Below are 12,727 nucleotides of genomic sequence, written 5' to 3'. Positions count from 1 at the left end.
CTGCCAACGTTTTTCCACTCCTCGAAGCACTTCTGGTAAGCACTTTGTGATATAGCCTTGAGTTCTTCCGGTGTTTTTCTCTTTAACTCCTTAATCGTTCCAAACCTCCTTCCTTTCTTGAGTTATGAGAACAGGAAAAAGTTGCAGGGGGCCATATCCGGTGAATAAGGTGGCTGAGGCATGAATCTAGTTTTGTTTTTGGCCAAAAAGTTAGTTTTATTATCGGCATGTAAAATCCGTCAATTGTTTTTCCACAATTCCGCACGTTTTCTCCGTATTACTGCTTGGAAACGGCACATTACCTCAAATGCTCTTTATTGACCGCACGACCTTGTGGTAAGAATTCTTGATATACTACGCCAGGATAATCAAAGACGACCTTTTTGAGCATATCAGCATCATCATTGGCGTCGTTTAACAGCTCTTGAGCGATGCTCCTTTGTTCAAAATTAAGCAGTTTCAGAATAAATTTTACGCGTTTCATGCCCAAAACTTCGGAAAACAGTGCGTGGCACGAGCCAATAGAGATGGCGACGTCTTCAGCCACTTCTCTAACAGTGATTCGGCGATTTTTCAACACCATTTGCCTCACTTCTTCAACGCTGTCATCGGTCATTGACGCGCTGGGGCTTACAGAGCGAGGTTCCTCATCGGCGCCTTCTTATACCACTTGTAAACGTTTTTTTTTGCTCAGAGTAGATTCTCCATATGACGTTATCAACATTTCAAGTGTTTTGCAGCACTGTATTCCATTTTTTAAACAACATTTTATGCAAATTCTTTGTTGTACCTATCCCGCCTAATTACAAAAGTTACCTTACTTTTTGAACACACCTCGTGCACAAATTTTTAATTAATTGTAATTTTTTTATTAATAATCTATTAACTATAACACTTAGTTAATTCCCAGTCCTAAACAAATGGATGTGTTAAGGTGTCAAGGACTGTGTTATAGAAATTTAATTATAATTATATACAAGTCTCCTTCGGCGTTAAGGCGGGGTTAGTGAGGCGGAAAGTAAGCAAATAAGCCGTAGGTGCAGGCACCAGGGCGCCATCGCGAAACCAAATCACTTACGTGAAAACATCACGTTCTCGAGTGAGTCGGCAAAATCGCTCCTCCAACTAAAGAAAACGTTCCCTCCGAGTTTCCGCTAAACTCCCGCATTACATTTAAAATTCTAATGAGGTTCGAGACTTGAGGATGAACCGCACTTTTCCCGCGGCGCTCCGTCGAAATCTCGAACCATCGTCGCGGAAAATATAAGAAAACGACGGAGAAAATTCATCGAGCGGCAGCGACCGGGCGTATCTTTATTAAATACATCCGTTGTAATATTCCGGATAATGGAACGCATATTATCCGAAACATAATATTATTGTTTCTTAAAACCTTAAACTTCAAACTCGTGCGGTTTTCATGGACCGCGGAGGTTTCCCGACGATCGTGGATGTTTTTTAAGAAAACGTATTCAAATCGTCAAGGGGTGGGGGACAGAGATTTCTTAAACGTTTAACGGGGAATTGAGATAAGCAAAAACTCGTTAAAAGTTATTTTGAATAAATTAAATCTCTTTGGATCTTTATAGTCTTATTAGAAAGATGAATAGCTACATTGTTCATTTTCCGAAAAATGTTATTAACGTTTAATATTTCAACTCCCTTTTGTAAAGTATCTAATTCTACGTATCTACGCTCGTATAAAAATATCTCGGTAACGGTAGATATTGGTACAGACATGATCAGCGTCGAAAAAAAATTTTTTTTTGTCTGTTTGTCCGTTCTCCGTTCTCATCTTTTGGCTTTTCCTGAATAATATACAGCTACAAAATTGAAATTTACCTCCTTGTTAACCCTCCACGAGATACATAAGCTTATAAGAAATGGCCTTGATCCGACGAAGACATAAATATTTTTTTCGCGATTTTCGAGTGTTTTTTGGACATTGTTATGAAACACGATAAGTGTCCGAAATTTGAAACAATCGACTTCATATCTGGCACATATATGCAGCTTTGCCCCGCGACAGAACCTGTTGAAAATGGAAGCGCTGGGGGATCGGGAAGTATTAAAAAAAAAGCCGCGTGTGCAAGGGTCTACAAAAAAATAATTTTTACAAGACCGAAAAAAATTTTGAACCAGAAGATGCATAAGATACGTCTCCATACATTTTTATTGTTGACAATTTTTCAAATATATACAGGGTGCGCCGCAAATTCAAAAATACTTAAAATTGGATCCCCATATTATTAAAAATTGGTTATAACTGAAAGACTATGATTCAGATGTATATCACTTTCTTTTACATTGCGATATAGCCCGCATAGACAGCTGAAAGTTTTGTATTTAAGGTTTTCACCTATTGCACAGGATGTTTCGATATTCCGTGCTAAATAAAAAATGTGTTAAGTGGTCTAAATTTGCAGATATCAACTTCAAATTTAGCAGAGCGGAGAAGTAAAGGTCCGTGACGATATTTAAACAATATAAATGGGGGGCACTCAAATTCCACCAAGCATTTTTTTTTTATTTTTAATTTTCTTTTGGTAGTTTTGGTTTCCAGAAAAATATGTTTTCCTTCATAACCGTTCACCCGATCGGCAAAATTGTTTAACCAGCAGACTCGGAAGATCCAGTGCAATAACATTTATTTCAGGTGTTTTTTCGATTATATATAGGGTTTTCAAATTATAGGCAAAAATCTAAAAGACCTAGAAAGTTGTTCTTTTACAGAGTAAATTATTAACCATTAACCGCACATCAAAAGTCGTCAAAAATATGGTTAATTGGTTCAAACATTTCATAGACCACCTCAAGAGCTAAAATTTTTGTATTTGCGGTTTTCGTGTATCACACACGCTGCTCGGGATATTCGAAAAAATCCATTAGTCAAGACGCGATGACGTCGTTGATTATTACGGCACACTGCATAGTTTTTAGAAAAAAAATATTTTCTCAAAAACCATTTACTATTATGGAAAAATTCTTAGGCCAGGAAATGTGAAAGATCCAGGGCTATAACGTCCATTTGTGGAATTTTCGCAATTATGAACATAAGATACTTTGGTCTCAACAGTCTTGAATATTGTGTCGAAAGAGAGTTTCAGGGTTCGCGAGATATTTGGAATAATAAAATTGAAAATCGTTTTTACTTGTACAATTTTTTTTATATTTATCAAAGTTTGTAGTGACTTTGAAATTCGGCGATAAGTAACAGGCGCTTTATATAGAGTGTTTACACAATTAAGTTACATCGATTTTACGAAAGTTCCATAGTGGTCCGCAGGAACACGCTAGAAAACCAATGCGTCCCTCTAGAACAAGGAAACGCGAAGCGACCTCTTTTTAAAATAGAAAGCTACGCACTGCAAACTTGCCCCACCCAGCGACGTATCTGAGCCCATTCGGACATTTTCGGGATATTACCGGACGGATTTGGGAGCAATCGGATGTTTTCGGAGAATTTACCGCACGGCTTGAGATTTGACGTGTCAATCCTGATGGTCGTGCTAGTGAATGTGAATAATTTGCAAAAATGTACCCAAGAACTAACAGTCGTAGCATAGTATGCAACACGTCTGATGAAATTTTTAAGCCACTCGTTTATTAAACTCTCGCTCCGCTGCACTCCGCTCGTGCCAAATAAATTCGTGACTCCAATTCTCTTTGTCACACTTGTTGCATAATATGCTGCTTTGAGATTTCATTTTAAAAGTATACAAATTCTTTACAACTCATTATAATTTATGTTTACCAACAAAGCTTCCAGTCCGACATCCTGAACTATATCATATTTCAACTAATATTAAAATAACCTAATAATATGTATAATAATAAATAAAGTATAATCTCGATCCAATGAAATAGTATATTATGCAACAAGTGTAGTAAAAGGCATTTGACTCACAACATTATTTGGCACACCATATTTTTGTTACGGCCGTTAGTTTTTGGGCGCATTTTTGCAAAAAAAACACGAATACATTCAAGCCATTCGGCAATATCTCCGAAAATATCCGATTGCGCGTAAGCTCGTGCGGTAATATCCCGGAAATGTCCGAACTGGTTCAGATCCCTGGGACAAGAAACTCGCGTGGTAAAGTATATAATAACGTATTTTACAGACGGGAGTAGAAAAACCCTTTTATGACTTTTAACCGCCAGAACTCTACGCAATAACATGTCACGCCCGTTACAAAAAAATGATTTTTTTTTAACAGCTTAACTTCTGAAAGTGTGTTTCTAAACGACCAGTTTTAATTTAAAAATGTAATTTTATATTAATCGCAGCGGCTCGTTTACTGTTTTTCAATATGCTCAATTGTTCAATTATACAGAAGGAAATACATCCCTACTTTTTAAACATTTTTTTGTTTTCTTATGAAAGAATTGTTATAAACTTGTTACTCAATATATGTTTAACTTTTTTCATCAACATGTCTATCAATGTTAATTATGAGGTGTTTTAACATTTAACTAATGTATTTATAATATTTTTATTTGTTACAGTGTTTACAAAAATATGCCAAAATAAAAAAGTGAAAATACTAAATACCCATTTAATTCGCGTGTCTTCCCCATTTAGATAAGAAAAAAATATTGAGCGTCAAATAAAATTTTATGCAAACATCAGTTGATTAGATCGGTTTCAAGAAATATTAAAAAGAGAATAACATCCGTTCCGATGCATAGTCGTTTCATAATTCATAATAAATAAATAAATAAATAAAAACCTCGTTATAAAATAAAACATGTCTTAAGAAAATTAAAACATAACTCCCCTTTATAATAGAATTACCTAAACTCTATTTCGGAAATGTGTAAAATAATAAAACCTCATTAGATGTGCAAAGGGACTGGCTATAGAGTGATTTCATTGCAAAATTCTTTCTTCTTATAGAATGTAGGTAGTATCTACTGGCTTTAGCAAAATTTATGGGTTTTTCCTATTGTTATCCATTTAGCGATACTGAAAATGGTGTGCAAAGCAGTTGAAATATTGGCAAAAGAAAATTGGCAATTATTTTTTCGATGTATAGAACTTTAAGTTGCAATAAAACAACGATGGATTATTCGATTGACATGAATTTTATTTATCCGAAAGATAATCTTGTGGCATTACATTTTAAATATTATTTCTGGCATATGAGCGCCACGAGCTGTGTGACATGTTGCGCCGTCTTGTTGAAACCACATCTCCTGGACATCATGGTTATTCGATTCAGGAATGAAAGAGTTAGTAATCATGGCTCTATACCGATCACCATTGACTATAACGTTCTGGTCATCATCGTTTTTGAAGAAGTACGGACCAATGATTCCACCAGCCCATATAGCGCACCAAACAGTCAGTTTTTCTGGATGTAACGGTGTTTCGACATACACTTGAGGATTAGCTTCGCTCCAAATGCGGCAGTTTTGTTTGTTGACGTAGCCATTCAACCAGAAGTGCGCTTCATCGCTGAACAAAATTCGCTTATGAAAATCGGGAACAACGGCAATCTCATTTTGGGCCCATTCGACGAATCTACGCCTTACTTGATGATCGTTTGGCTTCAATTCTTGCACGAGTTGGATTTTGTAAGCACGTAAACCAAGATCTTTCCGCAAAATCTTCCATAAAGTGGATGGACACAAATCCAATTCCTGTGCTCGATGGCGGATGGACTCATTCGGGTCTTGCTCAATGCTACGCTCTACAGCAGCAATAGTTTCTTCTGTACGCACCGTACGGCTTCTCTGGGGATGTGAGTTATCAATAAGAGTAAACGTGGTGCGAAAACGTTCCATGGTTAATCGAATTAACTGCTCTAATCGACGATTTTGTCACTGATAAAATGGACGTAGTGCGCGATACGTATTCCGCACAGAACCATTATTTTTGAAATAAAATTGCCCTATTTGCAAGCGTTGTTCAGGCGTTAGTCTATTCATGATGAATTGCCAAACCAAACTGAGAATAAATCACGTGACAGCTGTTAAATCGGTCGCCATCTTGAACGGTAATACCAACTTAAAGTTCTATACATCGAAAAAAACACCCATTACAACGCCCGTCTATTATGCGATGACACCTTTTCTCAGAATCTATTAACAATATTCAAACACTAAGAGGCAAAAGTTGTTTTGAATAATTTATACTTTTCAAATATTTTATTATTAGACGGTGGTGATTCGAAAAATAGATGTCGATATCAGGCTATTTTGCATCTAAGTCTAAATTTTACATCATCTAAATTTTGTGGTTTTTTCACATACACTTTTGATTTTAAACATCCCCAGAGGAAAAGATCCAGTGGAGTAATATCTGGAAATCTTGATTCTATTGATCCCCTTCTACCAATCCACTATCCGGGAAATCTAAATATTCACGCGTCCTGTTGAAACCACATCTGTCTATCTGGCATATCAGTGTAATTTAGATTTGGAAAAAAACTTCGAGATTTGGAATTAACTCATTTTGAACGAATTGCAAATTCCGGTAACATTTGAATCGACGAAATAAGTTCCAACAATTTTGTTATTCAAAAGCCCTGCCCAAACATTCATTTTTTGGGGATGATATATTGTATGGATGATACTATTATTTGAAGCTACTTCAAAAGATGCACGATGGGGATTATCCTTAACTCCTAATAAAATGTTTAATCTTGTGTTTTCATTAGTTTTTGGACGACCTGGAAGTACAGGCCCTGTTTCTATAAATCTGCTCTTGTCGTTTCCATATCTATATCCAATAAAAATTAAAATTTGCCTACAGAAAGGTAATTGGAACACACTACATGAATCACACAGCATTCAAAATAGATTTAAGAAAATGGTGCTCCATTTAAATGAGAAAATCCCTATATATACACAGAGTGTTTGTGTTTCATATATAGATTGTATGTATATCGTTCCAAAATTAGTAAACAATCGCAGCATACACTACGTCCAAAATAAGTTCTAGTTTTAAACTGATGTCGAGAAAGGAATGAACTTGAGAGTTATTCTTTATTACAAAGTTTTCAACTTTTAGCCTTATATTAACTTCGGCATACTGAATCTAAATTTATAAATGTAAATTTTAGTCGGGGGCGTAACTTTTGAAGGGTAAAGGTAAGGGACTTTTAGACTCGTTTCTTATAAAATCGGAAAAGTCGTGTTCTGTTACGGGAAAAAAAGTACACTTGGTTGATATCGCGAGGATGGATCGTTTTCGAGCAAAATGGATATCAAAAATACACTGTTTAGCACGCGTGTTAGTTTTTCATTAAAAATGTAAAGGTAGGCCTTGAAGCAGAATTAAATAATATATAAATATCTAGAAGATTATTTAAGACATCCCAAAAAAAAAATTAAAATGACTCTTACCGTAAAATCATGCTAAACACAAACTTTGTACAAGATATATCAACTAAAATAAACCATTAAATCATTTCATTACAATCTAAATACAAAATGGTAATAGAAGTGCCAATATATAAGTAAATAAATTACTATGGACTTTATAACTATATCACATGGAGCTACACGAGACTCACAATCACTCAAAATAATCAAGGTGATTAGAATATGATTTAGTCACTCCTGACATACCTGGGATGAACGAACGTGAAATTCGTGATCCTAAAAGGCCGATAAAGTACGTTCAGGAATCGGGTATTTCTGAAACTGAGAGCATCAATCAAGAAAACAATATTGGACAGTCAACCTTATAATCAACGAGGTTAAAAAATTGTCTGATCTCTTCTGACCCTCAATGTCAACAGTTCAAATTTATCTTGGAGCAGTCTAAAGTCTGTACATGTCACAGAGGAGAATGTTTAATTTCTAAGCCAAATAAATACATCAGAAACTTTCTTATACTTAATATACCTTGCATAAAGATTGATCCAGACTGTTGAGCAATATTCTACTAACTACGCAATAGTTATATTGCGTTCTTCAGTGAAGCATATGGAGTGACTACATTCAAATCCATTGCATTGAGGTCATACCACAAAGCAACTCTATCTAGCTCAGATTGAATTTTACGGCAATCAAGTTGAGAAGAAATAGTGCATATTTGAAGCATTCAGCAATGTCACTAATAAATATTAAAAATAATAAGGGGCCCACGTCGGTATTTATCTTGACAACTGGAAATCTATCAGTAGCTAGTTCTGGAGTGGAGAAGAATTCCCTGCAGACCAGCTGCTTTTAATTTACTAAAAATTACACTATGATTGACCTTATCGAAAGTTTGGGAATACCGCTTGAGTCTGTGGTTGCAAACGTCTGCTTCATTGGCAATTTTAAAACTGGGTTTCAAATAACTCGTCTAAAAGCGTCGGGAGTCAAAAACGTGATTTGTGACGTGGTTCCAGTCTATCGGTGTCGATGGCAATACCAACTGCGAACGACGTAACGTTCAATTATTGCACTGGCTGTGCTGATGCAGTCTCTAATGGCACCAAATCTTATGAACCGTTTTTCGCGACCTCTGGCCCTTCTTAAAGCCACAATGTCACACATTTTGCCCAGCATCGCGTCGCTCTTGTAGCATTCCGGACAATCCCATTTCAAATTTCCTGAAAAGGCGCTCTAAACTAACCAAACCTAACTCGCTCGATTGCATTACTTAACAATGAGATCAGCACCCCAAAGGCAATAAAAATGAATACAACTCGTAAAGAAATTTTAAAAAGAAAAATTAATAAAGCCTAAAAAATATTTAAATTAAATATTATCGCTAACTATGCAACCAGTCACGGAAAAATTTATTTTTTCTCACATTTAAACACCAACTACTTATTACAGAAGTTGATATGAAGTGAAGTGAAAATAAAAATAATTTAAAAAAAAGGTTGAAATATTGCTGGAACAACAATATTAGAGCCCACCGTTTCCTAGAAACTGAGTTGTGCTGCCAGTAGCTTAATGCATAAGCGTACTCTAAACCAAATATATCGCCAACAAAACAGTGTAAATATAAATAACATAAACATTCACTATCGAAAATCGACGAAACGCAAATATTTTATTAGTTGAGCGCGTATTGTTTTCCCGTTTCTATAACGTGCCTGTATTGAATTATAAAATGTTATGAGAGTAAACAGACCGTTTATACACTGTCATTGCTAACTATGCAATTGAATATCATCAGAAACACCACAATTTGAACTAATTTTTTTTAAACATGCGAATAATGCTGAGAAAAAAACCCACACCTACCGCAAAAATAACTAAAATTGAACGCCATTGTTAATTACATCTCAGCTGAAATAGGACTTTTTTCCCTATGTGTTATAGGGAAGATTGATATTAAGATTAATAATTAATTTCCATTTTAATGTTAAGTGAAACAAATCTAACAAATAAACTTTCAAATAAAGCGAAATATCTTTCAAAAAGTCAAAGCAGTCATACTCACTATACTTTTTTGCAAATAAGGCTGGCATGGTGGACCAAAAAGTTTCTAAATTCATATTCAGAGGAAGGAAAGGTGGCATGACCCCTAAAGAGTAATCCCCCTACAGATGCTGGATGATGTAAAGAGCAAAACGTAACATATTTTAGATTTAATGCTTGCTTCCTGATCCAAAAATCTTTAAGCTTTAGCACTTTCTTAGATCGGACGACGAAGTGTTTGCAGACACATGTTCGTAAGAAAAAAAAGTCTTGTTTCAATTTGAGAACTCTCGGTACCGAATATTGTAAATTATTATATACAAAGAAATAGCGCGAGATTTAAAAAACTTAATAAATAGTGGATAACGTAGAGCATTGCTACCTGTAGCAATAACATGTGGCAACATCGGTATCTTACACAGCATACCTTATACTTTATTGCATTTTTGAGTTAACTGACCTATCTAACCAATCTAAAGCAATAATCACAATGTTATTTTTTTTTAATGTGAAACCACTAATATCAAACCGTTTCATTCTATGGACGGCTGATATTCTGTAAAATAGATTTATCTAGATGAATTTGTTTCCAAAACTTTTATATTCCCCTCCAAAATATTCGAAATTCTCAAAAATGATTGAAGTTGCTCTTTACAAAACTTCTGGATTCCTCCTGCGTCGGTTTTTGCTGAGTCGAAATTGCTGACGTTTCGCCAATCATGCTGTTGGCTTCTTCAGAGCTTGACTGAAACTGATGAAGCCAACAGGATGATTGGCGAAACGTCAGCAATTTCGACTAAGCAAAAACCGACGCAGGCGGAAGCCAGAAGTTTTGCAAAAAGCATTACAGTAGCCTGTGGAAGTTTCTTTGAAAAATGATTGAAGTTCTTTGAAAAGTTTTTCTCGAAATAATCGCAATCATTCTTGATTAACAGACAATGTTCATTAATGTTTCAAAACCTATGAAATCGAGCAAACTAGTTATTCAAATCAAGTTTTGATAAATCCTTTTATTATGTGCGATAATATTACAAAACTGTTATGGAATATGAGGTGCAAAATTCAACATAATATATTTTAATAAGAATGTAATTTGCTTTGGCAAAAAAGAAAGTTTGTCCATTTGAAATAGGCAGGTTGACATTTATTTTCCGGTATAACCGGAAGAGCAGCCGTTTTGAAAATATTTTGGCCAGAGGATTCCCATTGACCAAATTTTCAAATGTTTGCAAATTTAATTAGGAAAGAATAAAAGACGTGATTATTCTGATAGATTCGTGTTTATTTTTTATATACGTCAATAAATAATTTACATGCGTGCTCTCATAACACATTTAAATACATCTACATATGATACAAGTAAATTTATGTACAAAAGCTTACACACTGCTAGATTTTATCCTACGTATATTATTATTATGGGAAAAATAAATGCAACAAGTGTGGTTCCTTTTCAAGGAATGGCATTATCGCAAACATTTCCGGAAGAAATCCGACGGGAGGAACATATTAACGAGGAAAAGAAACGGTAAAAAACGCAGTTCTACATGTTTTCCTAAACATACCTAGTACTATACGATTTATCACAATGTCAAAAGAAAAACCGACAGTTGCCAGACTATACCAACCAGCTGTCCGATCTGAATATCAACGCCATTTACGGCGTGTTGATTATACCATGAATACCATCCTATTATTTGCACAACATTTCAACCGAAGACGTAGCTCTATAAACAGCAAACGATAGCTATTATTCCCGGTGAATTTACAGCTTAGACGTGCTTTCAAATTAAACTGCAACTACGCGAGCTCATCAAAACGGATCAGTCTTAATATTTACATGATCTAAACAATAGGCGTACCCTCAGTACTTTTGGCCGACGCACTCCTGCTGATAGTACCCGGTGGCGGCGCTCCTGTAGCTGTGCGGCGGGCTCGGAGACACTCCCGAGTGCCTGAACGCGGCTAGTTGACAACTAGGAGCAGTTGAGCCGTCGAAAATGATGTCCCTGTATCCCGTAGGGGTTGTCGCCGATTCCGGGGACGTCTCCGGGCTGTACCATGGACTGTACCTCGGGGTAGTCGCTTCGTCGGCGATGCCGTACTGGTGCTGGGGTGTAGCGCTCGGACAATACGAGTACATACCCCCCGAGGAGTGAAGCCGATTGGAATTGGGGTACCCCAACGCCTGATCTCGCGACGTCATCAAACTGTCTACGGTGAAGGCGGCCGCGGTGTCTATCGCTTGCAGCGAAGCCGTCACGTCACTCAACGCGTGCTCCTGGTGAACTATCACCGATTTCGGGTCGCCATATTTGGCGCTCATGCACTGACTCAGCTCGGTATTGGGTTCCCGCTTCGGCTTGCACTCGCCCAGTTTTCCTTTAGGGTGTTCGTCCATGCACTTGTCCTCCCGTTTGGTGAGCGCCGCCGGCGATTCCGGGGTGATCTGTTGCCGTTTGAGGGCTTCCTCCTTCTCCCTCAACGCGTCCTTTTTCTTGAACCTTCTCCGACGGCGCAAGTAGGACCCATTGTCGAACATGTTGTAGGAGTCGGGGTCGAGGGTCCAGTAGCTACCCTTCCCGGGCTTCTTGTCGTCCCTCGGCACTTTGACGAAACACTCGTTGAGGCTCAAATTGTGCCGGATGGAATTCTGCCAGCCCTGCTTGTTCTCCCGGTAGTACGGGAAACGTTCCATTATGAACTGGTAGATGCCGTTGAGTGTGATCTTTTTGTCCTGGGCGTTTTGGATGGCCATGGCGATCAGCGCGATGTACGAGTACGGCGGTTTGACCATGTCCTTGGCGGTGGTGAGGGGATGTTGCTGGTGCCACGCGTAGCCATACCTCGAATATTGCTCGTAAGCGTAAGGGTTGGACGCGACCGCGGCCGTGGGATAGCCGGTACGGTGATAGTAAGCGTTCTGTTCGGGGAAAATCGTGTGCATCTTGCGGTAATGGAAAATTTCGAAAAGAAAACAACGCGTCGGTACGTGTGTGTGTGTGTGTGTTATTCCAAAGAACGCCGAAATCAGTCTCCGCGTTCACTTAATATTATGATACACAACATGGGCCAGTTTACACAGAGATTAAGTGAAAACAGCGTATGTTGCTTCTTGACGCGGCACAATGTTACTAGTGAAAACAGAGAGGTACGTCGAAAGGGTCAGCGTCGTGAGCCTGCGCGTTGCGAGCGTCGGAGCCACGCCCACCCCACGCCGACCAATGGGAAGCGCGCGCGAACCCCCGAGATCGATGTGGGCATCTATGGCCGTGTAATTTCGGGCCCGCCTTACAGGTGGCCGGATTTTTTTACAACACCGTTGAAATTTTAAGCGAGCGACAACAAAACCCTT

At 37.7% G+C, this 12,727-nt stretch overlaps 1 protein-coding gene across 1 annotated transcript; it reads right to left on the bottom strand.

Annotated features, from left to right (window-relative positions):
• Positions 1-10,795: 10,795 nt before the first annotated feature.
• On the bottom strand, positions 10,796-12,479 carry LOC132707516 (fork head domain-containing protein crocodile). Its single transcript, XM_060679408.1, has one exon. It carries the CDS (start codon positions 12,317-12,319, stop codon positions 11,237-11,239), a length of 1,083 nt encoding a protein of 360 aa, XP_060535391.1. The 5' UTR covers positions 12,320-12,479; the 3' UTR covers positions 10,796-11,236.
• Positions 12,480-12,727: the final 248 nt, after the last annotated feature.

This window comes from Cylas formicarius, unplaced genomic scaffold (genome assembly GCF_029955315.1).
Source record: "Cylas formicarius isolate icCylForm1 unplaced genomic scaffold, icCylForm1.1 PGA_scaffold_9__14_contigs__length_23061073, whole genome shotgun sequence".
Classification (NCBI taxonomy): Eukaryota; Metazoa; Arthropoda; class Insecta; order Coleoptera; family Brentidae; genus Cylas; species Cylas formicarius.
The sequence above is the reverse complement of the archived record's forward strand: the minus strand, read 5'-3'. Positions and strand labels throughout refer to the sequence as shown.

Excerpts from the sequence above, each read along its gene's own strand:
- LOC132707516 (XM_060679408.1), bottom strand. The coding sequence starts at position 12,319 with ATGCACACGATTTTCCCCGAACAGAACGCTTACTATCACCGTACCGGC.